The sequence below is a fragment of the Gaeumannomyces tritici genome (assembly GCF_000145635.1).
Source record: "Gaeumannomyces tritici R3-111a-1 unplaced genomic scaffold supercont2.1, whole genome shotgun sequence".
Taxonomy (NCBI): domain Eukaryota; kingdom Fungi; phylum Ascomycota; class Sordariomycetes; order Magnaporthales; family Magnaporthaceae; genus Gaeumannomyces; species Gaeumannomyces tritici.
In genome coordinates this window covers 2,570,521-2,587,231 of record NW_008804545.1, presented here as the reverse complement: position 1 = coordinate 2,587,231, position 16,711 = coordinate 2,570,521, and the positions used below count along the sequence as shown (strand labels likewise).

The 16,711-nt window shown below is 58.4% G+C and overlaps 6 protein-coding genes across 6 annotated transcripts; 2 read left to right on the top strand and 4 right to left on the bottom strand.

Annotated features, from left to right (window-relative positions):
- The first annotated feature begins 1,443 nt into the window (after window positions 1-1,443).
- GGTG_00826 (myosin-1) lies at window positions 1,444-5,887 on the top strand. Its single transcript, XM_009218577.1, has 3 exons — window positions 1,444-1,788; window positions 1,862-5,171; window positions 5,266-5,887. The coding sequence occupies exons 1-3, from the start codon at window positions 1,786-1,788 to the stop codon at window positions 5,604-5,606; spliced, it is 3,654 nt and encodes a 1,217-aa protein (XP_009216841.1). The 5' UTR covers window positions 1,444-1,785; the 3' UTR covers window positions 5,607-5,887.
- Window positions 5,784-7,556, bottom strand: GGTG_00825 (palmitoyltransferase PFA4). The gene has a single exon (XM_009218576.1). It carries the CDS (start codon window positions 7,465-7,467, stop codon window positions 5,896-5,898), a length of 1,572 nt encoding a protein of 523 aa, XP_009216840.1. The 5' UTR covers window positions 7,468-7,556; the 3' UTR covers window positions 5,784-5,895.
- A 174-nt stretch (window positions 7,557-7,730) lies between these two features.
- Window positions 7,731-9,438, bottom strand: GGTG_00824 (hypothetical protein). Its single transcript, XM_009218575.1, has 5 exons — window positions 9,117-9,438; window positions 8,887-9,049; window positions 8,737-8,823; window positions 8,495-8,676; window positions 7,731-8,421 (listed from the first exon to the last, which is right to left on the bottom strand). Exons 1-5 carry the CDS (start codon window positions 9,338-9,340, stop codon window positions 7,875-7,877), a joined length of 1,203 nt encoding a protein of 400 aa, XP_009216839.1. The 5' UTR covers window positions 9,341-9,438; the 3' UTR covers window positions 7,731-7,874.
- Window positions 9,439-9,477: 39 nt separating this feature from the next.
- Window positions 9,478-11,723, bottom strand: GGTG_00823 (hypothetical protein). Its single transcript, XM_009218574.1, has one exon. The coding sequence runs from the start codon at window positions 11,206-11,208 to the stop codon at window positions 10,000-10,002; it is 1,209 nt and encodes a 402-aa protein (XP_009216838.1). The 5' UTR covers window positions 11,209-11,723; the 3' UTR covers window positions 9,478-9,999.
- On the top strand, window positions 11,600-16,634 carry GGTG_00822 (hypothetical protein). Its single transcript, XM_009218573.1, has 2 exons — window positions 11,600-11,901; window positions 11,993-16,634. The coding sequence occupies exons 1-2, from the start codon at window positions 11,734-11,736 to the stop codon at window positions 14,987-14,989; spliced, it is 3,165 nt and encodes a 1,054-aa protein (XP_009216837.1). The 5' UTR covers window positions 11,600-11,733; the 3' UTR covers window positions 14,990-16,634.
- Window positions 14,964-16,655, bottom strand: GGTG_00821 (alcohol dehydrogenase). Its single transcript, XM_009218572.1, has 5 exons — window positions 16,540-16,655; window positions 16,348-16,422; window positions 16,210-16,270; window positions 15,676-16,123; window positions 14,964-15,575 (listed from the first exon to the last, which is right to left on the bottom strand). Exons 1-5 carry the CDS (start codon window positions 16,570-16,572, stop codon window positions 15,176-15,178), a joined length of 1,017 nt encoding a protein of 338 aa, XP_009216836.1. The 5' UTR covers window positions 16,573-16,655; the 3' UTR covers window positions 14,964-15,175.
- Window positions 16,656-16,711: the final 56 nt, after the last annotated feature.

Genomic DNA, 16,711 nt, shown 5'->3' with positions numbered 1-16,711 from the left:
GTTTGAGGCTTCCTGACTCCCTCCGATCCCTATTCCCCAGATGCGTGGGCAACTTGGCCCAGCCTGTCACGGCGATCGAGTTGCGAGACACGACTGGGCGCCGCCTCCATGAAGGAGGCGCCGCTCCAGGAACAGGGGTGACGAACGTCTTGGCAACGGGCGGCTGGAGAAGTCTCAACTGGGGGGATCGTCAAGAAGGCCCAGCTGCGCATCGCAGAGCCCCCGACTGGTGCTTTCCGGCGAAGCGTTCGCTGCTTAAGATACGAATCGACACATCCACCTGGCTCCCTTGTCTCTCCATGGTGATCTGAGTACCATGACATAGGAAGGGAATGGTAGGCCTATTGTTTTGCGTGGCCCGAGCCAATATGAATGATGGGCGTCAGAACTTTTGATCGATGTCTGTCTGTCTGTCTAGCTGCCTGCCTGGACTAGATCTTCTGTTTCTGTGGTCTCTCTCCTGTCATGTCGATAGCCCATACTGCCATCTGCCAACAAGCATGCCCGCCCTGTCTTGACTTCATGCTCTGAACGGGTATGCACAGAACTGCCCATAAACATAGAATTCACAGATAGGTTCTCTATGCCATGAAGCCAAGGACTAAGTAATGTTGCATGCTCGAGATACCTGCAGCCAAATACGACGATAGGAGTGGAAGACTGAGCATGCACACAAATCTACTTCTAACCACGCCTCGAATAGTTACTGCATGCCATGAAGTACCAGGTAATGATGCAAGCTTTAGATACCCACTGTGCCACTGTTGAACAGAATGTGTAGTAGTGGATGGTTGAAGGCACAATAAACTTGGCTTACACGAGACTTTTGATCGGTAGACATCAGTACTTCCGTACGCCCGGACATCTCCAATAATAATGAAAAAGGACATGTTATGGGTTGTAATGAAGGAGAATATAACTCCATGTAGGGCAGAATGTGTATTGGAAGAAATTAGTAGATGACGCTTTTCTCTTGTATTTTTTCCCATTCCCTTCCCTACCTAGGTATTTTACCTTTTTTGCTATTCGCTTTCGACTAGGCAAGGCAAGGGCAAGTGGCAAAATGAAGACATGTAACTAATGGATACGTAGACGCTTACCATCAAGCATGTTGGAAACAAAAGATGGAATGAAAATACCGACAGCTGTCTGTGGGGCCGGACCGAAGCGTCGAGAGTGCGGAGTGGGTCGCAACCGGCGCACGGCGGACACAAGGTCAAGGACGGATACCGGCATGTGCGAGCGGCCGTCATCGGCCCCGCCACATCCTGACGCGGCATTGGAATCACGGCGCCAATGACTGTGGCTGTGCGACGCGGGCGACAAAGCTTTCGGTTGGATGCCACGTCGGGGTGTGGCGTAGCCACGTGTGGCCGGGAGGCGCAGTAAGCATTGGCGGGCAGAGAGGCCGCTAGGTGGGGCAATTCGTCACTGGCAAGGGCACGCGCAAGGCCCTTGCTTCATCCATCCCGGCGCCAGTCAGGCACCGGCGAAAGTTGGACGTTTCGTAAGTGACGAGGCGAAGCCATCTCTCACCGACCGACCAGCCGACTCACCACGAACCACTGCCACAGCCTGGCCACCCACCCCCGCGCAAACACTCCAAACAAACTGTCGGAACCACCATTGACTGGCCACTCATCCTCATCATTAAAGCGACTCCAGCGACTCTCTGCGAGCAGGCCAAACACGCCCAGGCTAGCCATTCCGGCCCGAAGGAAGCTCAGCTACCCCTGCCCGCCATTGCTGCTGTAGCCGCGACCACAATACGAGGGGAAACCCGCCATGGTGAGTGCAGCCCTGCGAGTCGCAATTGCTCCGGGCGCTGTCGCCTTGCTGACATGCCCGCTCGCGCTCCAAGGCGATCACGCGGCGAGGGAAGGACAAAGCCGCCAGGCAGGAGCGCGCCGCTGCTAGCGGCGGCTCAGGCGCTGGCGGCAGGCCCCAGAAGGCTACGTTCGACACGGGCAAGAAGAAGGAGATTGGCGTCTCGGATCTCACCCTGCTGAGCAAGGTGTCGAACGAGGCTATCAACGAGAACTTGAAGAAGAGATTCGAGGGCAGGGAAATCTACACATATATCGGCCATGTGCTGGTGTCGGTCAACCCGTTCAGGGATCTCGGCATCTACACGGACCAGGTGCTCGACAGCTACAAGGGCAAGAACCGCCTCGAGATGCCACCGCACGTCTTCGCGATCGCTGAGTCGGCCTACTACAACATGAAGGCCTACAAGGACAACCAGTGCGTCATCATCTCGGGCGAGTCTGGTGCGGGAAAGACCGAAGCTGCGAAGCGCATCATGCAGTACATTGCCAATGTGTCGGGGGGCGAGGGTGGCGACATCCAGCAGATCAAAGACATGGTGCTGGCTACCAATCCCCTACTGGAGTCTTTCGGCAACGCCAAGACGCTGCGGAACAACAACTCGTCGCGCTTTGGCAAGTATCTGCAAATACACTTCAACGACCTGGGCGAGCCTGTTGGTGCCGACATCACCAACTACCTGCTAGAGAAGACGAGGGTGGTTGGCCAGATCACGAACGAGCGCAATTTCCACATCTTCTACCAGTTCACCAAAGGCGCCTCGGACAACTACCGCCAGATTTTCGGTATCCAAAAGCCTGAGACGTATCTGTACACTAGCAGGTCAAAGTGTCTCGATGTTGATGGCATAGACGACTTGGCTGAGTTCCAGGACACACTGAACGCCATGAAAGTCATTGGTCTCTCCCAGGAGGAACAGGACAATGTCTTCCGTATCTTGGCCGCCATCCTGTGGACGGGCAACCTGGTCTTCCGCGAGGGCGACGACGGGTACGCGACTGTCTCGGATCAGTCCGTGGTCGACTTCTTGGCCTACCTGATGGAGGTTGACTCCCAGCAGTTGATAAACGCCATCACCATCAGGATACTTACACCCAGAGATGGAGAGGTCATAAAGTCTCCCGCAAACGTTTCGCAGGCCACGGCGACCCGCGATGCGCTGGCCAAGGCTCTGTACAACAACCTGTTCGATTGGATCGTGGAGAGAGTAAACCAGTCGCTCAAGGCTCGACAGCAGACGACCAACACGATTGGTATCCTGGACATCTACGGGTTCGAAATCTTCGAGAAGAATAGTTTCGAGCAGCTGTGCATCAACTATGTCAACGAGAAGCTGCAGCAGATCTTCATCCAACTCACCCTCAAGACGGAGCAGGAGGAGTATGCGAAGGAACAGATCAAATGGACCCCTATCAAGTACTTCGACAACAAGGTCGTGTGCGAACTGATCGAAAACATCCGGCCGCCTGGAATCCTGTCGGCCATGAAGGATGCCACAAAGACGGCGCATGCCGACCCTGCCGCCTGCGATCGCACATTCATGCAGAGCGTCAATGGCATGTCACACCCACATCTCACGCCGCGCCAGGGCAGCTTCATCATCAAGCACTACGCCGGCGACGTCGCGTACACCGTCGACGGAATAACGGATAAGAACAAGGACCAGCTGCTGAAAGGCCTGCTGGGCCTGTTCCAGTACAGCCAGAACCACTTTGTGCACACTCTGTTCCCCAACGAGGTCGACCAGGACAACCGAAAGCTGCCGCCGACCGCTGGTGATAGGATCCGCACCTCGGCCAACGCGCTCGTCGAGACCCTCATGAAGTGTCAGCCATCATACATCCGGACAATCAAACCCAACGAGAACAAATCCCCGACCGAGTACAACGTGCCCAACGTTTTGCACCAGATCAAGTATCTTGGGTTGCAGGAGAACGTTCGCATCCGCCGCGCAGGCTTCGCCTACCGACAGTCCTTTGAGAAGTTCGTCGATCGCTTCTTCCTCTTGTCACCCGCGACCTCGTACGCGGGCGAGTACACATGGCAGGGCTCGTACGAGGCCGCTGTGAAGCAAATTCTCAAGGATACTAGCATCCCACAGGAAGAGTGGCAGATGGGTGTCACCAAAGCTTTTATCAAGTCGCCCGAAACGCTTTTCGCTCTGGAGCACATGCGTGACCGATACTGGCACAACATGGCTACGCGCATCCAGCGCATGTGGAGGGCGTACCTGGCCTACAGGGCCGAGTCTGCCACTCGCATCCAGAGGTTCTGGCGGAAGAAGAGGACCGGGGCCGAGTATTTGCAGCTGCGGGATCAGGGACACTCGGTGCTACAAGGACGCAAGGAAAGACGTAGATACAGTCTGCTCGGCTCCCGGCGCTTCCTCGGCGACTACCTGGGCATCAACGCCTCGACCGGCCCAGGCTCCCACATTCGCACCTCGATGGGGCTGGGCAGCAATGAGAAGGCCGTGTTCTCGTGCAGGGGTGAGATCCTGGAGGCCAAATTCGGTCGCTCGAGCAAGCCTAGCCCTCGGATGCTCATCGTCACGAACAGCAAGTTCTACGTTATTGCGCAGATGTTGACTGGAGGCCAGGTCCAAATATCGACGGAAAAGGCGATTCCCCTTGGCGCCATCCGATTTGTTGGAGCATCAACTTGTCGTGACGACTGGTTCTCGCTCGGAATCGGGTCGCCACAAGAAGCAGATCCGCTCCTCAACTGTGTGTTCAAGACAGAGCTGTTCACCCACATGCAGAAGGTCATGCCCGGAGGATTCAACCTTAAGATCGCCGAGTCCATTGAATATGCCAAGAAGCCTGGGAAGATGCAGTTGGTCAAGGTTCTCAAGGACTCACAGTTACCCGTGGACTACTACAAGAGTGGAGGGGTGCACACGCAACAGGGCGAGCCTCCAAACTCGGGCTCGCGTCCGACACCACAGGGAAAGCCTGTGCCGGCGCGACCCATTACTCGGGGCAAGCTCATCAAGCCTGGCGGCCCGAACGGGCGTCCATCGAGGGCGACGGCGAACCGCACGCCCCAGGCCCGACCCGCGGTTACACCTGCGGCTGCAGCAGTGTCATCTCGGCCCGTCCCGCAGCCCCGCGCACAGGCAAACCCCGTGGTCATGCCCGCGGCAGCCACGGCGAGCATACCGGTGCGCGCTGCCCAGCCGACCGCGTCTGCCGTCCGCGCGCCACCTCCCCCTCCCCCGGCAGCCCCCCCTGCCAAGGCCAAAATCATGGCCAAGGTGCTGTACGACTTTGCTGGACAGAAGGAGAATGAGATGTCCATCGAGAAAGGGGAACTGATCGAAGTTGTGCAAAAGGAGAACAATGGTATGTTTTGTGACAATACTTTTTCTTTGCCTGCCTTAGGGGCACCGATCCGGCGAGCGGTGTTTGGCTAACTCACTCTTTTTTCCGTCTTTAGGTTGGTGGCTGGCCAAGAAGGGAGATCAACAGGCTTGGGTGCCCGCCGCATATGTCGAGGAGCAGAAGCAAGCTCCCCCACCCGTGGCTGCCCGAGCGCCTCCGCCGGCGCCGCCTGTGCAGAATGGGGCAGGGAGAGAGAAGCCACTGCCGCCCGCGAAACGGCCAGCTGCGGGCAAGAAGCCCGTCAACCTACAGGCTCGCGACTCTGGCATGAGCCTGAACGGATCTGACAGCAGCCGCAGCAACACGCCGACGCCCAGCCTGGCTGGAAGTCTTGCGGACGCGCTTCTGGCCCGGAAGAACGCAATGGCCAAGAAGGACCATGACGACGATTGGTGAAGATGCGGCGTAGCAGCCCTTGTTTTTTTTTTTTTTTTGCGGTTTTGTTTCTTGTTCGTTTCGTCCATAGGCTCGCTCAGTCTGACTAGCTCCAGGGTTCGAGATGCATTGTAGATAGGTTATTTAGAGCAGCCCCCGCGTTGGTTCCCGCTCGTGGGCGGTAGAAATTTTCATGATGTTGTTTTGGTGTGATCTTTGGCATAGAGATGCTCGGCTGACGTATGTCGAGAGAATGAACTTGATTTATCCAAGCGGAATGTATACATTTTCTATCAGGTGACAAAAACTATCATGTGTCTTTATCCTGCGTCGCAGCTCGTCTTCTGCGGAGCAACTCCGCAATGGGGACATCGTCCTCCTCCTCGGCGTCCTCGTCGACGCCAAAGTCCCGCAGCCGATCGCCATCGGCGTTGGTCCAGCCCGGTTCGCCATCCATGCCCTGCTCGTAGTAGCCGCCGTCCTCGTCGCCCACCTCGCCCCCCTGGTCCCCGGGGTAGTCGCCGTCGAGCACCTCTAGGCCCTCGTGCTCCTCCAGCTCGGCGATGATGCCCGACGGCTGCTGGCTCCACCCCTTGCGGCGCCGGAGCAGGTCGCGCTCCTGCCTGGCCCTGAAGGCGGCCTTCATGTCCTCGGGGCTGGAGCAGGACGCGGCCGTGACCGCGTCCCCCTCGCTGCCGTTGCGGCGCGCGGGCCAGCCGCCCTGGCGCGCGCGTCGCAGCTTCTCCGGGTCCGGCGGCGGCCACATGCCCTCGCGCCGGTTGAACCCGTTCTCCTCCCAGTCCCAGCCGGGGCCGCGGCCGGCGGCGGACACGACGGGCCCGCCCGAGAAGGGGAAGAACCAGGCCAGGGGGTTGCGCGTGCCCATGGCCTGGCACATGTTGCCCCACACGCCGATGTCATAGGGGAACTCGACGCGGCGTGTGGGCATGCCGGCGACGGGGATGTCATCCTCGTCTAATTCGCTCTCGCTGCCGCCGCCCGACGCGTCCGTCTCGTCGTCATCGTCGTCGTCGGTGGCCCACCACGTCGACCGGCGGCCGCCGACGCCGTGACGGGCCAGCAGTGCCTCGTGGCGCTCGACCTCCCAGTCCTCGATCATGGTGCGGTTGAGGACCCAGGCCTTGGCCGTGGTGGCGAGCAGGATCCCCAGGGCGAGGAAGACGCCGGCGCAGACGAGGGAGACGCACGTCAGGTGGGCCAGGGCCCAGGTCGGGGGCCCCAGGTAGGCGGGCAGGTTGCGGACGTCGTAGAGGCCGCGGAGGCGGAGGTAGGCGAGGCGGCCGAGGTACCAGAGCGCGGCGTTTGTGGAGGCGAGGAAGCGGAGGAAGTAAGGGAAGGTCTGCATCGAGACGCAGTTGCCGGTCCAGGGGCAGTGGTGGTCCATCTTGGGGATGCAGCGGCGGCAGTGCCGGCAGTGATGGGCGCGCGGCGGCTTCGGGGCGGCGCACTTTTTGCACCAGCGCTGCAGCTGCTCGAGCTGCCTCTCGCGCTGCTCGCGCCGGCTGCTCTGCGTCTGCTTTTGCCCCGGCTTCTTTGCGTCATCGGTCGGGTCGGCGGGGGGAGGGGAGGGCCTGTCGGTGGCGGAGGAGGAGGAGGAAGGCTCGTCGGAGAAAGGGTTCGGGAGGATGTAGGTGCCTGGGTTGACGGTGCAGGCCTTGTAGTAGTTCCACCACAGGTTGAGGAGGAGGGCGTTGAAGACGACGGTCTGGGTCTTGGTTAGCGGGCCGGGGCCCAGGTCGGCGGCGCTGTTGAAGAGCCACTGCGAGCTGTAGCCCAGGAAGGAGACGAGCAGGACGACGCCGGGGATGGCCAGCACCTGCAGCCCCGACGTCGACGGGCCGGTCTTGAGGGTCGACGCCATGGCCAAACCGGCAGGTTTGGGGCAAAGGGAATTGTCGGGAGAGTTTGGGCTGTCATCAAGGCATTTTTATCCTGGTCGTCAAACTTAGCTCCAGCCCGTCGATGGGCAAGGGGCGGATGGGTTACCCAACGTGTATTTATTTGCCTTTTCGGCCACCTCGCACTGTTCCATCCACCATCACAAACCACTAAACCAGGCCTCCCGCAGGAGGCTAATGCACGTCGATTTGGTGTGATTTTTAGGCTCATCACCCAATTCAATGCCTTCCAGCCCGTCCTTCTTGACGCCTAAACCTTCATTCTCATCTCATCATTGGCTGGGCACAGATCTGTACCACCCTGCTCTACCGAGACTGCCCCGAAGCAGCCTGGGTTTTACTACGCCACTGAGATCCAGGAAGCGCCACCTCAAGCATACATGTAGCACAACGGCGCACCACCTTGGGTGTCCAGCAGGTCTGAGATGGGCCTCGTCTCGGCCCCGAGGAGCCCGCCGCCCAGGTCGACCGGATCCGACTTGAGGGCGTCGCGGCTGGGCGGGCTGTTGCGCGACGTGATGGTGCCCGCGATCTCGTACGCGATCCCGCCCCGCAGGTGGAACGACTGCCAGACCCAGTACATCAGGTCGACCATGGCGTGGTGGAGGAAGAAGGTCGGCTCGTTGGTCGACGAGTAGATGTCGCCCGCCTCGCCGCCCACCCCAAAGTGGCCCGCCGAGTGCATGCCGGGGAACCCGCTCGCGGCCCGGCCCTGGAGCTCGTCCTGGAAGAGCCGGATGTTTGCGCTGGCGTCTCCGGTGGTTATGTTTAACAGGTTCTCGAACGTCATGTACGTCGACAGAATGGTAGCGCTGAGGTCGCGCCGGAGGCAGCGTGGGTTGTAGCCGAGAGGCCCGGTTGGGGAGGGCAAAAGCCCGCGCATGGCTGGCCTGATTGGTCCCAAGTTGATGGTTGTGCTATTGCTATGTTAGTATATCCGGTCTCCCAAATGCTCGTCTTTACTGGCAAGTTGAGGAGTCGGATTCTCACTTGGCAAAAGGCCCGCTGGTCACGCAGCCACCTCCTCTGCCCGAAGGGACGAAGACGTTGCCGGGGCCGATGACGGTCCCGTTATGCTCCCAAAAGTCGCCATCACCGCTCAAAGAGGAATCGGATCCGTCAAAAAGAGGGGACATGCATGGATCGTCAATGTAGGCGAACCAGTTCCAGTACTAACACGACAAGGGATTAGTTGACAAAGTCTCTGTCTGTCTGGTGTTCGGTAAACCTACTGGCTGGTAGCCTTTGTAGCCACACTCATCGCGCAGAGCCTTTTCGTAAGCCCAAACGAAATACCTGTGCCAGGTGAGGAAATACCCCTGCCCAGAGAAGTTTAGCAACATGGACTCGACTACTCTGCTCGTAGATCAGAGTAAACTCACCGATGCGTGGATGAAGTCCGTGTGGTTGATATGGACCGCGACAAAGTCATCGTATCTTGTCCGAGCCCCGGGAGCAAAGGCCGGGTCGGCCTGTGATGGCTTGCTCATAAGGCACTTGACCGCACGCGTGTAGTCTCTTCTCTCATCCTTAGTCAACGCTTCCCTGTGACAAAGAGTAGGTTGGTCAGTTGTGGTCCCGACAGCTGGATCTTGAGACTCAGTCAACTTACCAGTCCTTCCTGACGATTGTATTACGGTGAGAGCATCCAGATCCGGCACCATCCGGCACAGCTCGTCCCCCAAGCAGCGGCTGCTTGAGATTAGCCAGGGCTTGGCTCTTCAGCGATTCGAAAAGGTCCGCGGCAGAGAGGTCGCTGGCCTCGGTGGCCCAGCACACCGAAAGCAGCCCACACAGGGCTAAGGAAACCCTGATGATCGCGGCCGTTGCGCGCATGGTGAGGCACAAGTTGGACTATATGGGCAGATGATATTACTGGTGGCCACAATTAAGACTACAAATAGACGCCCCCTCATTCCATGAGGAAATGCCGGATTATATATCAGTCGTTGGTTCACATAGTCACGGTGAACATGTCCCATATTTTGCGGCGGGCGGAATTCCTGTCCCGAGCATTGCTAGCCGTTTACTTTGCCACCAGAATGTTCGTTTATGCACTCCATGTAACCCAAGTGTTTAAGTGCTTACGGGCAGGAGAGGAGACGCTCCATGGTAGAATTCGGCATGCAAGTGATGCAGAAGCTAGAGCCAAAGAAGATAATTATGAATACCCAGGCGGAAAAGTTCCCTGCATGTCGTCCTATAGGGACACGATGTCGAGAACCCTGCATGCCGTCCTATAGGGACACGATTTCGAGAACCCTGCGTGCTTGAGATGTAACCTGGCTCACAGCCTGCTGCCACGTAGCAAAGTTTGGCGGCGCGATATTTCCCATCGAGCAAGGATATTGCCCAGATCCACCAATCAGTCCGGAGATGACATCTCTTCAAGGAAAGGTACCCTGCATGTCCGTGTCTTGTGTCGTCTTGGCCCTCATGTAATGTCTGGTAATGGCGATTGAAGTTCCGACTGAAGAGATAGCAGGGAGAAGTCGTTAAAGCGACTCGCCGAGCAACGCATGGCCAGGCCAGCCCATGCGCAAGGCCTGGATTTGCATGCTTGACAGGACCCTGTACTTCACTTCGGGGTCTTCGATGTCGTGGCCCATGAACGCGCCGTGTGTGCTCTTGAACTCATGTCCTTTGAGTCTCTCCCACATTTGAGCGACCTCGTCGGCCGAGAGCGGAATCATGTTGGGGATGCTCCACATGAATGCGAAGCTGTTCATCCCAGGCGGGCGCGAGCGAGGAGAGCCCATCGCGTCGAACTCCCAGTTACCTACGCCGGCCGGGGTGGTGATGAGGGTGTCGGCCACGAACAGGCGGCGGTAGCAGAGTCCGACCAGACTTCCGGGGAAGTGCCCGCCGAGGCGGATGGCCTGGAATCCCGACTTTTGGCCCGAGATGAGGATGTCGTGCGTCGCCGCCGCGGCATCGTCGCTGCCGCCGCCCTCGCCGGCATCGGCGCCCAGGAACACCTGCGACGGGGATTTCATGGTGAGCCACTCCTTGTCCTCGCAGGCGAGGTACACTGGGCACTTGAACACATTTGCCCAGTGCGCGTGGGCGCTGTAATAATGGGGGTGGGAGATAACGATGGCCTTGAGGCCGCCCAAAGCACGGATACGACCAATCGTATCGATGTCCAGAAAAGTGAGGCAATCCCAAAGGATGTTCCCTGCAATTGTGCGGACCAGGATCGCGCGCTGTCCGATGGCGAACTTGGGTTCGGTCACGATGCTGAGTAGCAATGGACCTGTTGGATAGATCCCCTTGGCACCGACTTCGGTGGTGGAGTGGGAAAGCGTGTGTGGATGAAAGGCGTTGCGGTGGCAGGCCTCCTCTAGGGCCTGCATTGTGGTGAAGCTCTGGCCCGAGGGAGGGGTGTACTGGCGCGGATCGTCGCATATTCGGCACGTCTTGAGTGAGTTGCGATCGGCTGTTGGGTACTGGGTTCCGCAGGCGGTGCAGATAAGCCAACTGTCGACCGCATCGTCGACGTATTCTGGGATTGAGGCTGTCGCCATGGTTCTGGGATGGTGTATGCTGACTGGGTGTGTAGCGAGACGAAAATGAGTGATGGCGAGGAGGCACACTGTGGGCTGGGCTTTGTTTGTATCACAGGCTGGGGCTGACGGTGATGGCCGGATAATGAGCAGCACTTTGGATCTAGACTGGGTATTGTTTGGGAGCTGTCCCGTCATCAACGAATTTACCTTGATCGGAGCTTTGAGAGCTTCGTTACTGAAATCGGCAGGAGCAAGTCTAGACCCAACAAGTCTATTCTTGCCATTTGCAAACCGACTGGTCCATGACTATTACTTAGCACCCTAGACACCGATCTGTATTACTACGCTTTAATTACTGTACTAATTGAGGCCCAAAGATGTACCTCGACGACATGAATGAATTTTTTAGAGGCTGATCAGGCAATAAACCCTGAAGATATCGGGTAGGCACCCGCGCTCCCGTTGTGGCAAGTGGCATAGCGATCAGCCCCTGCAACAATCCAGGTACCGCCCCGCATTGCCCCCACCAGAGGCCGTGGGGACTGAGCTGGATTCTACCCCGCGTCTCCTGTGCAGCTGCATCATTCGAACGCGTCCGAATACTCTAGAGCTTCAACTGAGGCTCCAAAACCGAAGACGGAGCAAAGTAGCACCAACTCTCACGTGGATGAAAGCCCGGCACCTACCAGATTCCCCAAGACTACACCCAGGCCAAGGGAAATGAGCTTCGCAATCGAGGCTCCCGGGGAGGCCACCCCTCTCAGCCTCCAGGAGCTGTGCACGAAGCTCGAGCTCGCATCATGCTCTACCGACCAAACCCAGCGATTAGCTGCTGATCAGCAGCTCAAGGCCTGGGAGACGTATCCGGACTTTTATCCTCACCTCCAGGCAAGTGGACCCATCTCTTGGTTCTGAACCTCCTCCCATGATCCAAACGAGTTCCTCCTAATCTAATCGGCGTCCTCTTATCGCTCTCCAGACCATATATCTCGAAAAGTCTATCAACCGCCAGGCCCGCTTCCTCGCCATTATCCTCCTCAAAAACGGCATCGACAAGTTCTGGCGCAACATCTCGACCAAGTCAACCATCCGCCCTGAGCAGAAGAACATAATCCGGTCGAGGCTCCTCCAGGGCTGTGTGGAGGAGGATGATAAAGGTCTCGCCGTACAGAGTGCCCTAGCGGCGGCCAAGGTCGTTAGGATAGACTACCCCGCCGAGTGGCCTTCCGCCTTCGCCGACATGGCCGGGTTCGTTCGCGCATTCAAGACCGGCAGGCAAGCTCAGCTTGCCGCTACCCTGCGTGTTCTGCTGCGAGCCGTCAAAGAACTAGCTACGGCCCGACTCCGCAAGTCACAGACTGCCCTGCGCGATGCTACCCCTGAGCTAGTCCAGCTGCTGGGCGAAGTCTACTCCGAGCAGGTCGCCTACTGGCTCGAATTCCTAACACGTGGGCGTGGTGACGAAGACGCTGCCGACTATGCCATGGAGAACAGTTTATTCTGCCTCCGGACCTTGCGGCCACTCGTCACAGTCGGCTATGACAGTCCGCACAGAGAACAGCTCGTGGTCGAGTTCTGGAATATAACACAGAACCAGTTTGGTCAGTTCCTGGGCCTCGTCAGCCACGACTCGGCCGTTCCAGCGCCATACCAGGAGACAGTAGGCAAGCACCTGGTCCAGTTCACCAAGCTGCATCTTGAGGTGTGCGAATCGCTTCCAACCAGCTTTGCGCTCCTTCCAAACTCTATTCAGCTCGTTCACGCATACTGGGACCTCGTCGCCAAATTTGCTGAAGTTTTTGACAAATCTGGCGGCAAGCCGTCGGGCGATGACGGTAGCGGCGCTTCCAAGTCCAAGGTCGAGGGCCCACTGCTGGAGAAGTTGACTCTCAAGGGACTGCTTCTCCTCAGGAACTGCATATCCATGGTCTTCAAACCCCAACAAACATTCAAATACAGGAGCGCCGAGTTCCTCAAGGAACAGGAACAGGCACAAGAAACGGTCAAGACGCAGCTTCTCACCGACCGGTTCGTCGCTCAGATCGTCGATGTGGTCATTACAAAGCTTTTTGTGTTTCGCAAGACGGACCTAGAGGCCTGGGAGGAGGATCCGGAAGCCTGGGAAGCGCAGGAGCGCGATTCGGGCGATGCCTGGCAGTTTGAAGTGCGACCCTGCGCCGAGCGTGTTTTCCTCGACCTGCTGGTTCACCACAAACAGATGCTAGGCCCTCCCCTACTGAATTACTTCCAGACTTCCGCCCAGGCCGGCTCAGACATTGTGACCAAGGAGGCCGTGTACACGGCTATGGGCTGCGCTGCTCCGACGGTCTATGAGGTCTTTGACTTCGATTCGTTTGTGACAAGTACTCTAGTCCAGGACATCCAGCTTCAAGGTGACCTGGCGAAGCTACTTCGACGGCGTATTGCCATTCTCCTGAGCCAATGGGTTCCGATCAAGATGACGGATGCGACGAGGCCAACAGTGTTCGAGATATATCGCCACCTGATGAACCCAGAAGACGAAAGGCACAATGACCTGGTAGTCAGGATCACGGCGGCGCGGCAGTTAAAGAAGATTGCCGACGACTTCGAATTCAAGCCCGAGATATTCCAGCCGTATGCCTTCGAGATCCTCACGCGACTGGTCAGTCTCCTGACGGAGCTCACCCAAGACGAATCTAAGCTGGCCGTGCTCGACACGATTCGGGTTCTGGTTTCCCGCATGGATTCTTCGGCCAGACAGGTGGGCGATGCATTGATGGAGACACTACCAAAGCTGTGGGCCGAGGCAGGGGAGGAAAGCTACATGCTCAAGCAGTCGATTCTTGCCATCTTGTCGACGCTGGTGAACTCGGTAGGCGCCGACTCACAGCGGTACCATCCCTTCATGGTGCCCTTGATCGCTCAAGCGATGGATCCGTCATCAGAGATTCACAAATTCCTCGTTGACGAGGCTACTGAGGTGTGGAAAGCCACCATGACACAGTCCTCGCCGCCCGTATCTCCGGAACTGATGGCACTTGAGCTTGTGGGGCTTCCGTTCATTTCATTCGACAGCCCCCTTTCACAGGAGCTCGTCCACATTGTGAAATCGTACATCCTTCTTGCGCCAGAGGGTATCCTTGGGGACCAGTACCGGCGGCCGACGCTGACGGCGCTCAGGTTAGCTGTTGAGTCTAAAAACAAGGACCAGGTCCACCACGCTGTCCAGGCGCTGGATTACATGCTCCGAGCCGCCCAGGAGCTCGGAGGCTCTGTGGGCTTGACGGTACTGGTGAAGGAGATGCTCGAAATCGGGCTGCTTCAACTGGTACTAGAGGGCCTGCACGATGCGTGGGAGTGCCATCAGACAACCGGCCCGCAGCGCCGAAATCCCAAGCTAAGCCCTCTCAAGGAAGCGCACTATCTTTCGCTCCTGGCCCGTATTACGCTTGGTGAGCCGCAAGCGCTGGTCCACCTGATGTCGGTCGCGGGCGATGTCGCGTCAGTCTGGGCATGGCTTAGCGCGGAGTGGTTCGAATCGTTCGATATGATGGCTGATGCGGAGCGGCAGAAGCTGTCGTGCCTGGCGCTGACACGGCTTTGCGAACTGGCGGCTGCAGGACCAGGCGCTCCGCCGGGCTTGCTGGAGCTGGTCCTTTCCAAGCTGCAAGACTACTTTTCCATGTGGACGATGGTGGTAACCGAGGTCCAAGGAGGGGATGCGTCAGCTGCCGACACGCTCGTCTGGGAGGGGTCGCCCGAGTCTAACGCGAGCGAGTTTGACACACCGCAAGATGTGCGTGAGAGGGCTTTCGCGTGGAGGGACCAGATCCGCAAAGAGCACACCTTCAATTTCATCAAGCCAAGGCTCCAGGCGCTCGTCCAGGCCACCGGTGGCGAGGCCGCCTTCGAATCACAGTGGGCCGTCAACGTGGATCGAGATGTTCTTGTCGGCTTCCAGAGGTTGTCAACGCCGGGTGGCGGACAGGCCTGAGGGCAGTGGCCTCGGAGGGAAATGACGGTACTGGAGAGCAGCGGAAGCGGACATGGCATATCAGAGACCATGTTTCATCTATGTATTCCCCGTTGTAATCGCAGTCAGGATCGCCAGGGTGCCGCCATGTTTATCTGTTTTATACCAGACGGGCAATGTTTGTGTATACAGAAGCCGCCCGGCGTCCTACAGCTTTGCCTCATCGCCCTGGGGGACGGTGATGATAACCTTGCCCCACGTCTCCCTTCCTCCCAGAGCTTGGAGGGCCGCCGGGACAGCCTCGAGCCCGACAAACTCCTTGTCGGTGAATTCGGTGCCCCTGAACTTGCCCTGGCGGATGAGGTCGCGGATGCCGTTCCAGACCTCGGTGATGGCGGCGGGCTCGTTGATGGTGTAGGCACCCCAGTGGATGCCGACGATGGAGATGTTCTTGAGCAGGACCTTGTTCAGGGCCAGCTTCTCGATGGTGCCTGCGGCGAAGCCCACGACGAGGATGCGGCCGTTCCAGGCGACGCACTTTGTGCTCTTGTCCACCATGCCCACGGGGTCGTAGACGATGTCGACGCCGCGGCCCTTGGGGGTCAGCCTATTTGGGCACCACGTTAGACTTTGTTGCATCATGTCTTTTGTGTAGAAAGGACAAAAATGGCATGTGCGGGTAGAAGTAGGTAGGTAGGCATGCTCACTTCTTGACCTTGGCCGGCCAGTCCGGGTCGTTGTAGTCGACCACGTGATCGGCGCCAAACGCCTTTGCCACCTCGAGCTTGCGCGCGGTGCCGGCGGTGGCGATGACGACGGCGCCCTTGGCCTTGGCGACCTGGACGGCGGCCAGGCCGACGCCGCCGGCGGCCGCGTGAACGAGCACGTGGTCGCCAGCCTTGACGCCCGCGCGCACCACGAGGGCGCCGTAGCTGGTCGGGGCCGTCACGAAGAGGCCCGCGGCGTCGCGGAAGGACCAACCCTCGGGCACGGCGAGCAGGGAGGCCTCGGGCGAGCACACCTTTGTCGCGTAGGCGCCCTGGCTGGCGCCGAAGACGCGCGAGCCGACGGGGAACCTGGGCGGCCGGCCGTCGACGGCCGAGGGGGCGGCGAGGACGACGCCGGCGAACTCGGAGCCCGAGATCCAGGGGAATGCTGGATTGGGTTGGAGGTTAGTTCGAGATTAGAATGTGCCAGCCAGTCGAGCAGTCATGCCAGATGAAAAGATGGGCGGAACCTACGGGGTTGGTTTTGGTATTTCCCTTGGATTTGCAGGATATCAAAGAAGTTTGCCGCGGCGGCCTGTGCATATGGGGAATGGTGAGCGCAGTTCTGGACGAGGCAAATCGTGGGAAATAAGATGCCAATGGCCGACTCACATGGACTTCTATCAAGTATTGACCCGGCCCAGGGACGGAGTCTGGAAGGTCGGTCACCTTGAGCTCTTGCGGCCCCTGAAGGACGATGTTGTCGTCGTCGTCAGCTTCAATGCCCGTGCCGAGGCTGTCTTGAATGAACAGCTGGGCCTTCACGCCATTCAGGCACCATCATGGAAAGCTGGGAGTCATTACCTTGACATATTCTCTCAGCTGAATTCCGCGCATTTTGGCAATGAGATACTGAGACTGGAGACTATTTGAACCGAAAACACGCTCGCTCAAAATGCACGTCTTGTTGTTGTCATGTCGCAAGCTGGCCCAGTCATCCTCTCGCCCCAGATCTTATACCCCGGCCTCCAGTATT

Coding starts and splice junctions, on each gene's coding strand:
- GGTG_00822 (XM_009218573.1), top strand. CDS start 11,734: ATGAGCTTCGCAATCGAGGCTCCCGGGGAGGCCACCCCTCTCAGCCTC. Junction 11,902..11,992: donor ACTTTTATCCTCACCTCCAG/GCAAGTGGACCC, acceptor ATCGCTCTCCAG/ACCATATATCTCGAAAAGTC.
- GGTG_00821 (XM_009218572.1), bottom strand. CDS start 16,572: ATGCGCGGAATTCAGCTGAGAGAATATGTCAAG. Junction 16,124..16,209: donor GAAATACCAAAACCAACCCC/GTAGGTTCCGCC, acceptor AACCCAATCCAG/CATTCCCCTGGATCTCGGGC. Junction 15,576..15,675: donor TGGCCGGCCAAGGTCAAGAA/GTGAGCATGCCT, acceptor GTGCCCAAATAG/GCTGACCCCCAAGGGCCGCG.
- GGTG_00824 (XM_009218575.1), bottom strand. CDS start 9,340: ATGCGCGCAACGGCCGCGATCATCAGGGTTTCCTTAGCCCTGTGTGGG. Junction 8,824..8,886: donor CGGACTTCATCCACGCATCG/GTGAGTTTACTC, acceptor TTCTCTGGGCAG/GGGTATTTCCTCACCTGGCA. Junction 8,422..8,494: donor ACCAGCGGGCCTTTTGCCAA/GTGAGAATCCGA, acceptor ACATAGCAATAG/CACAACCATCAACTTGGGAC.
- GGTG_00823 (XM_009218574.1), bottom strand. CDS start 11,208: ATGACGGGACAGCTCCCAAACAATACCCAGTCTAGATCCAAAGTGCTG.
- GGTG_00825 (XM_009218576.1), bottom strand. CDS start 7,467: ATGGCGTCGACCCTCAAGACCGGCCCGTCGACGTCGGGGCTGCAGGTG.
- GGTG_00826 (XM_009218577.1), top strand. Junction 5,172..5,265: donor TGTGCAAAAGGAGAACAATG/GTATGTTTTGTG, acceptor TTCCGTCTTTAG/GTTGGTGGCTGGCCAAGAAG.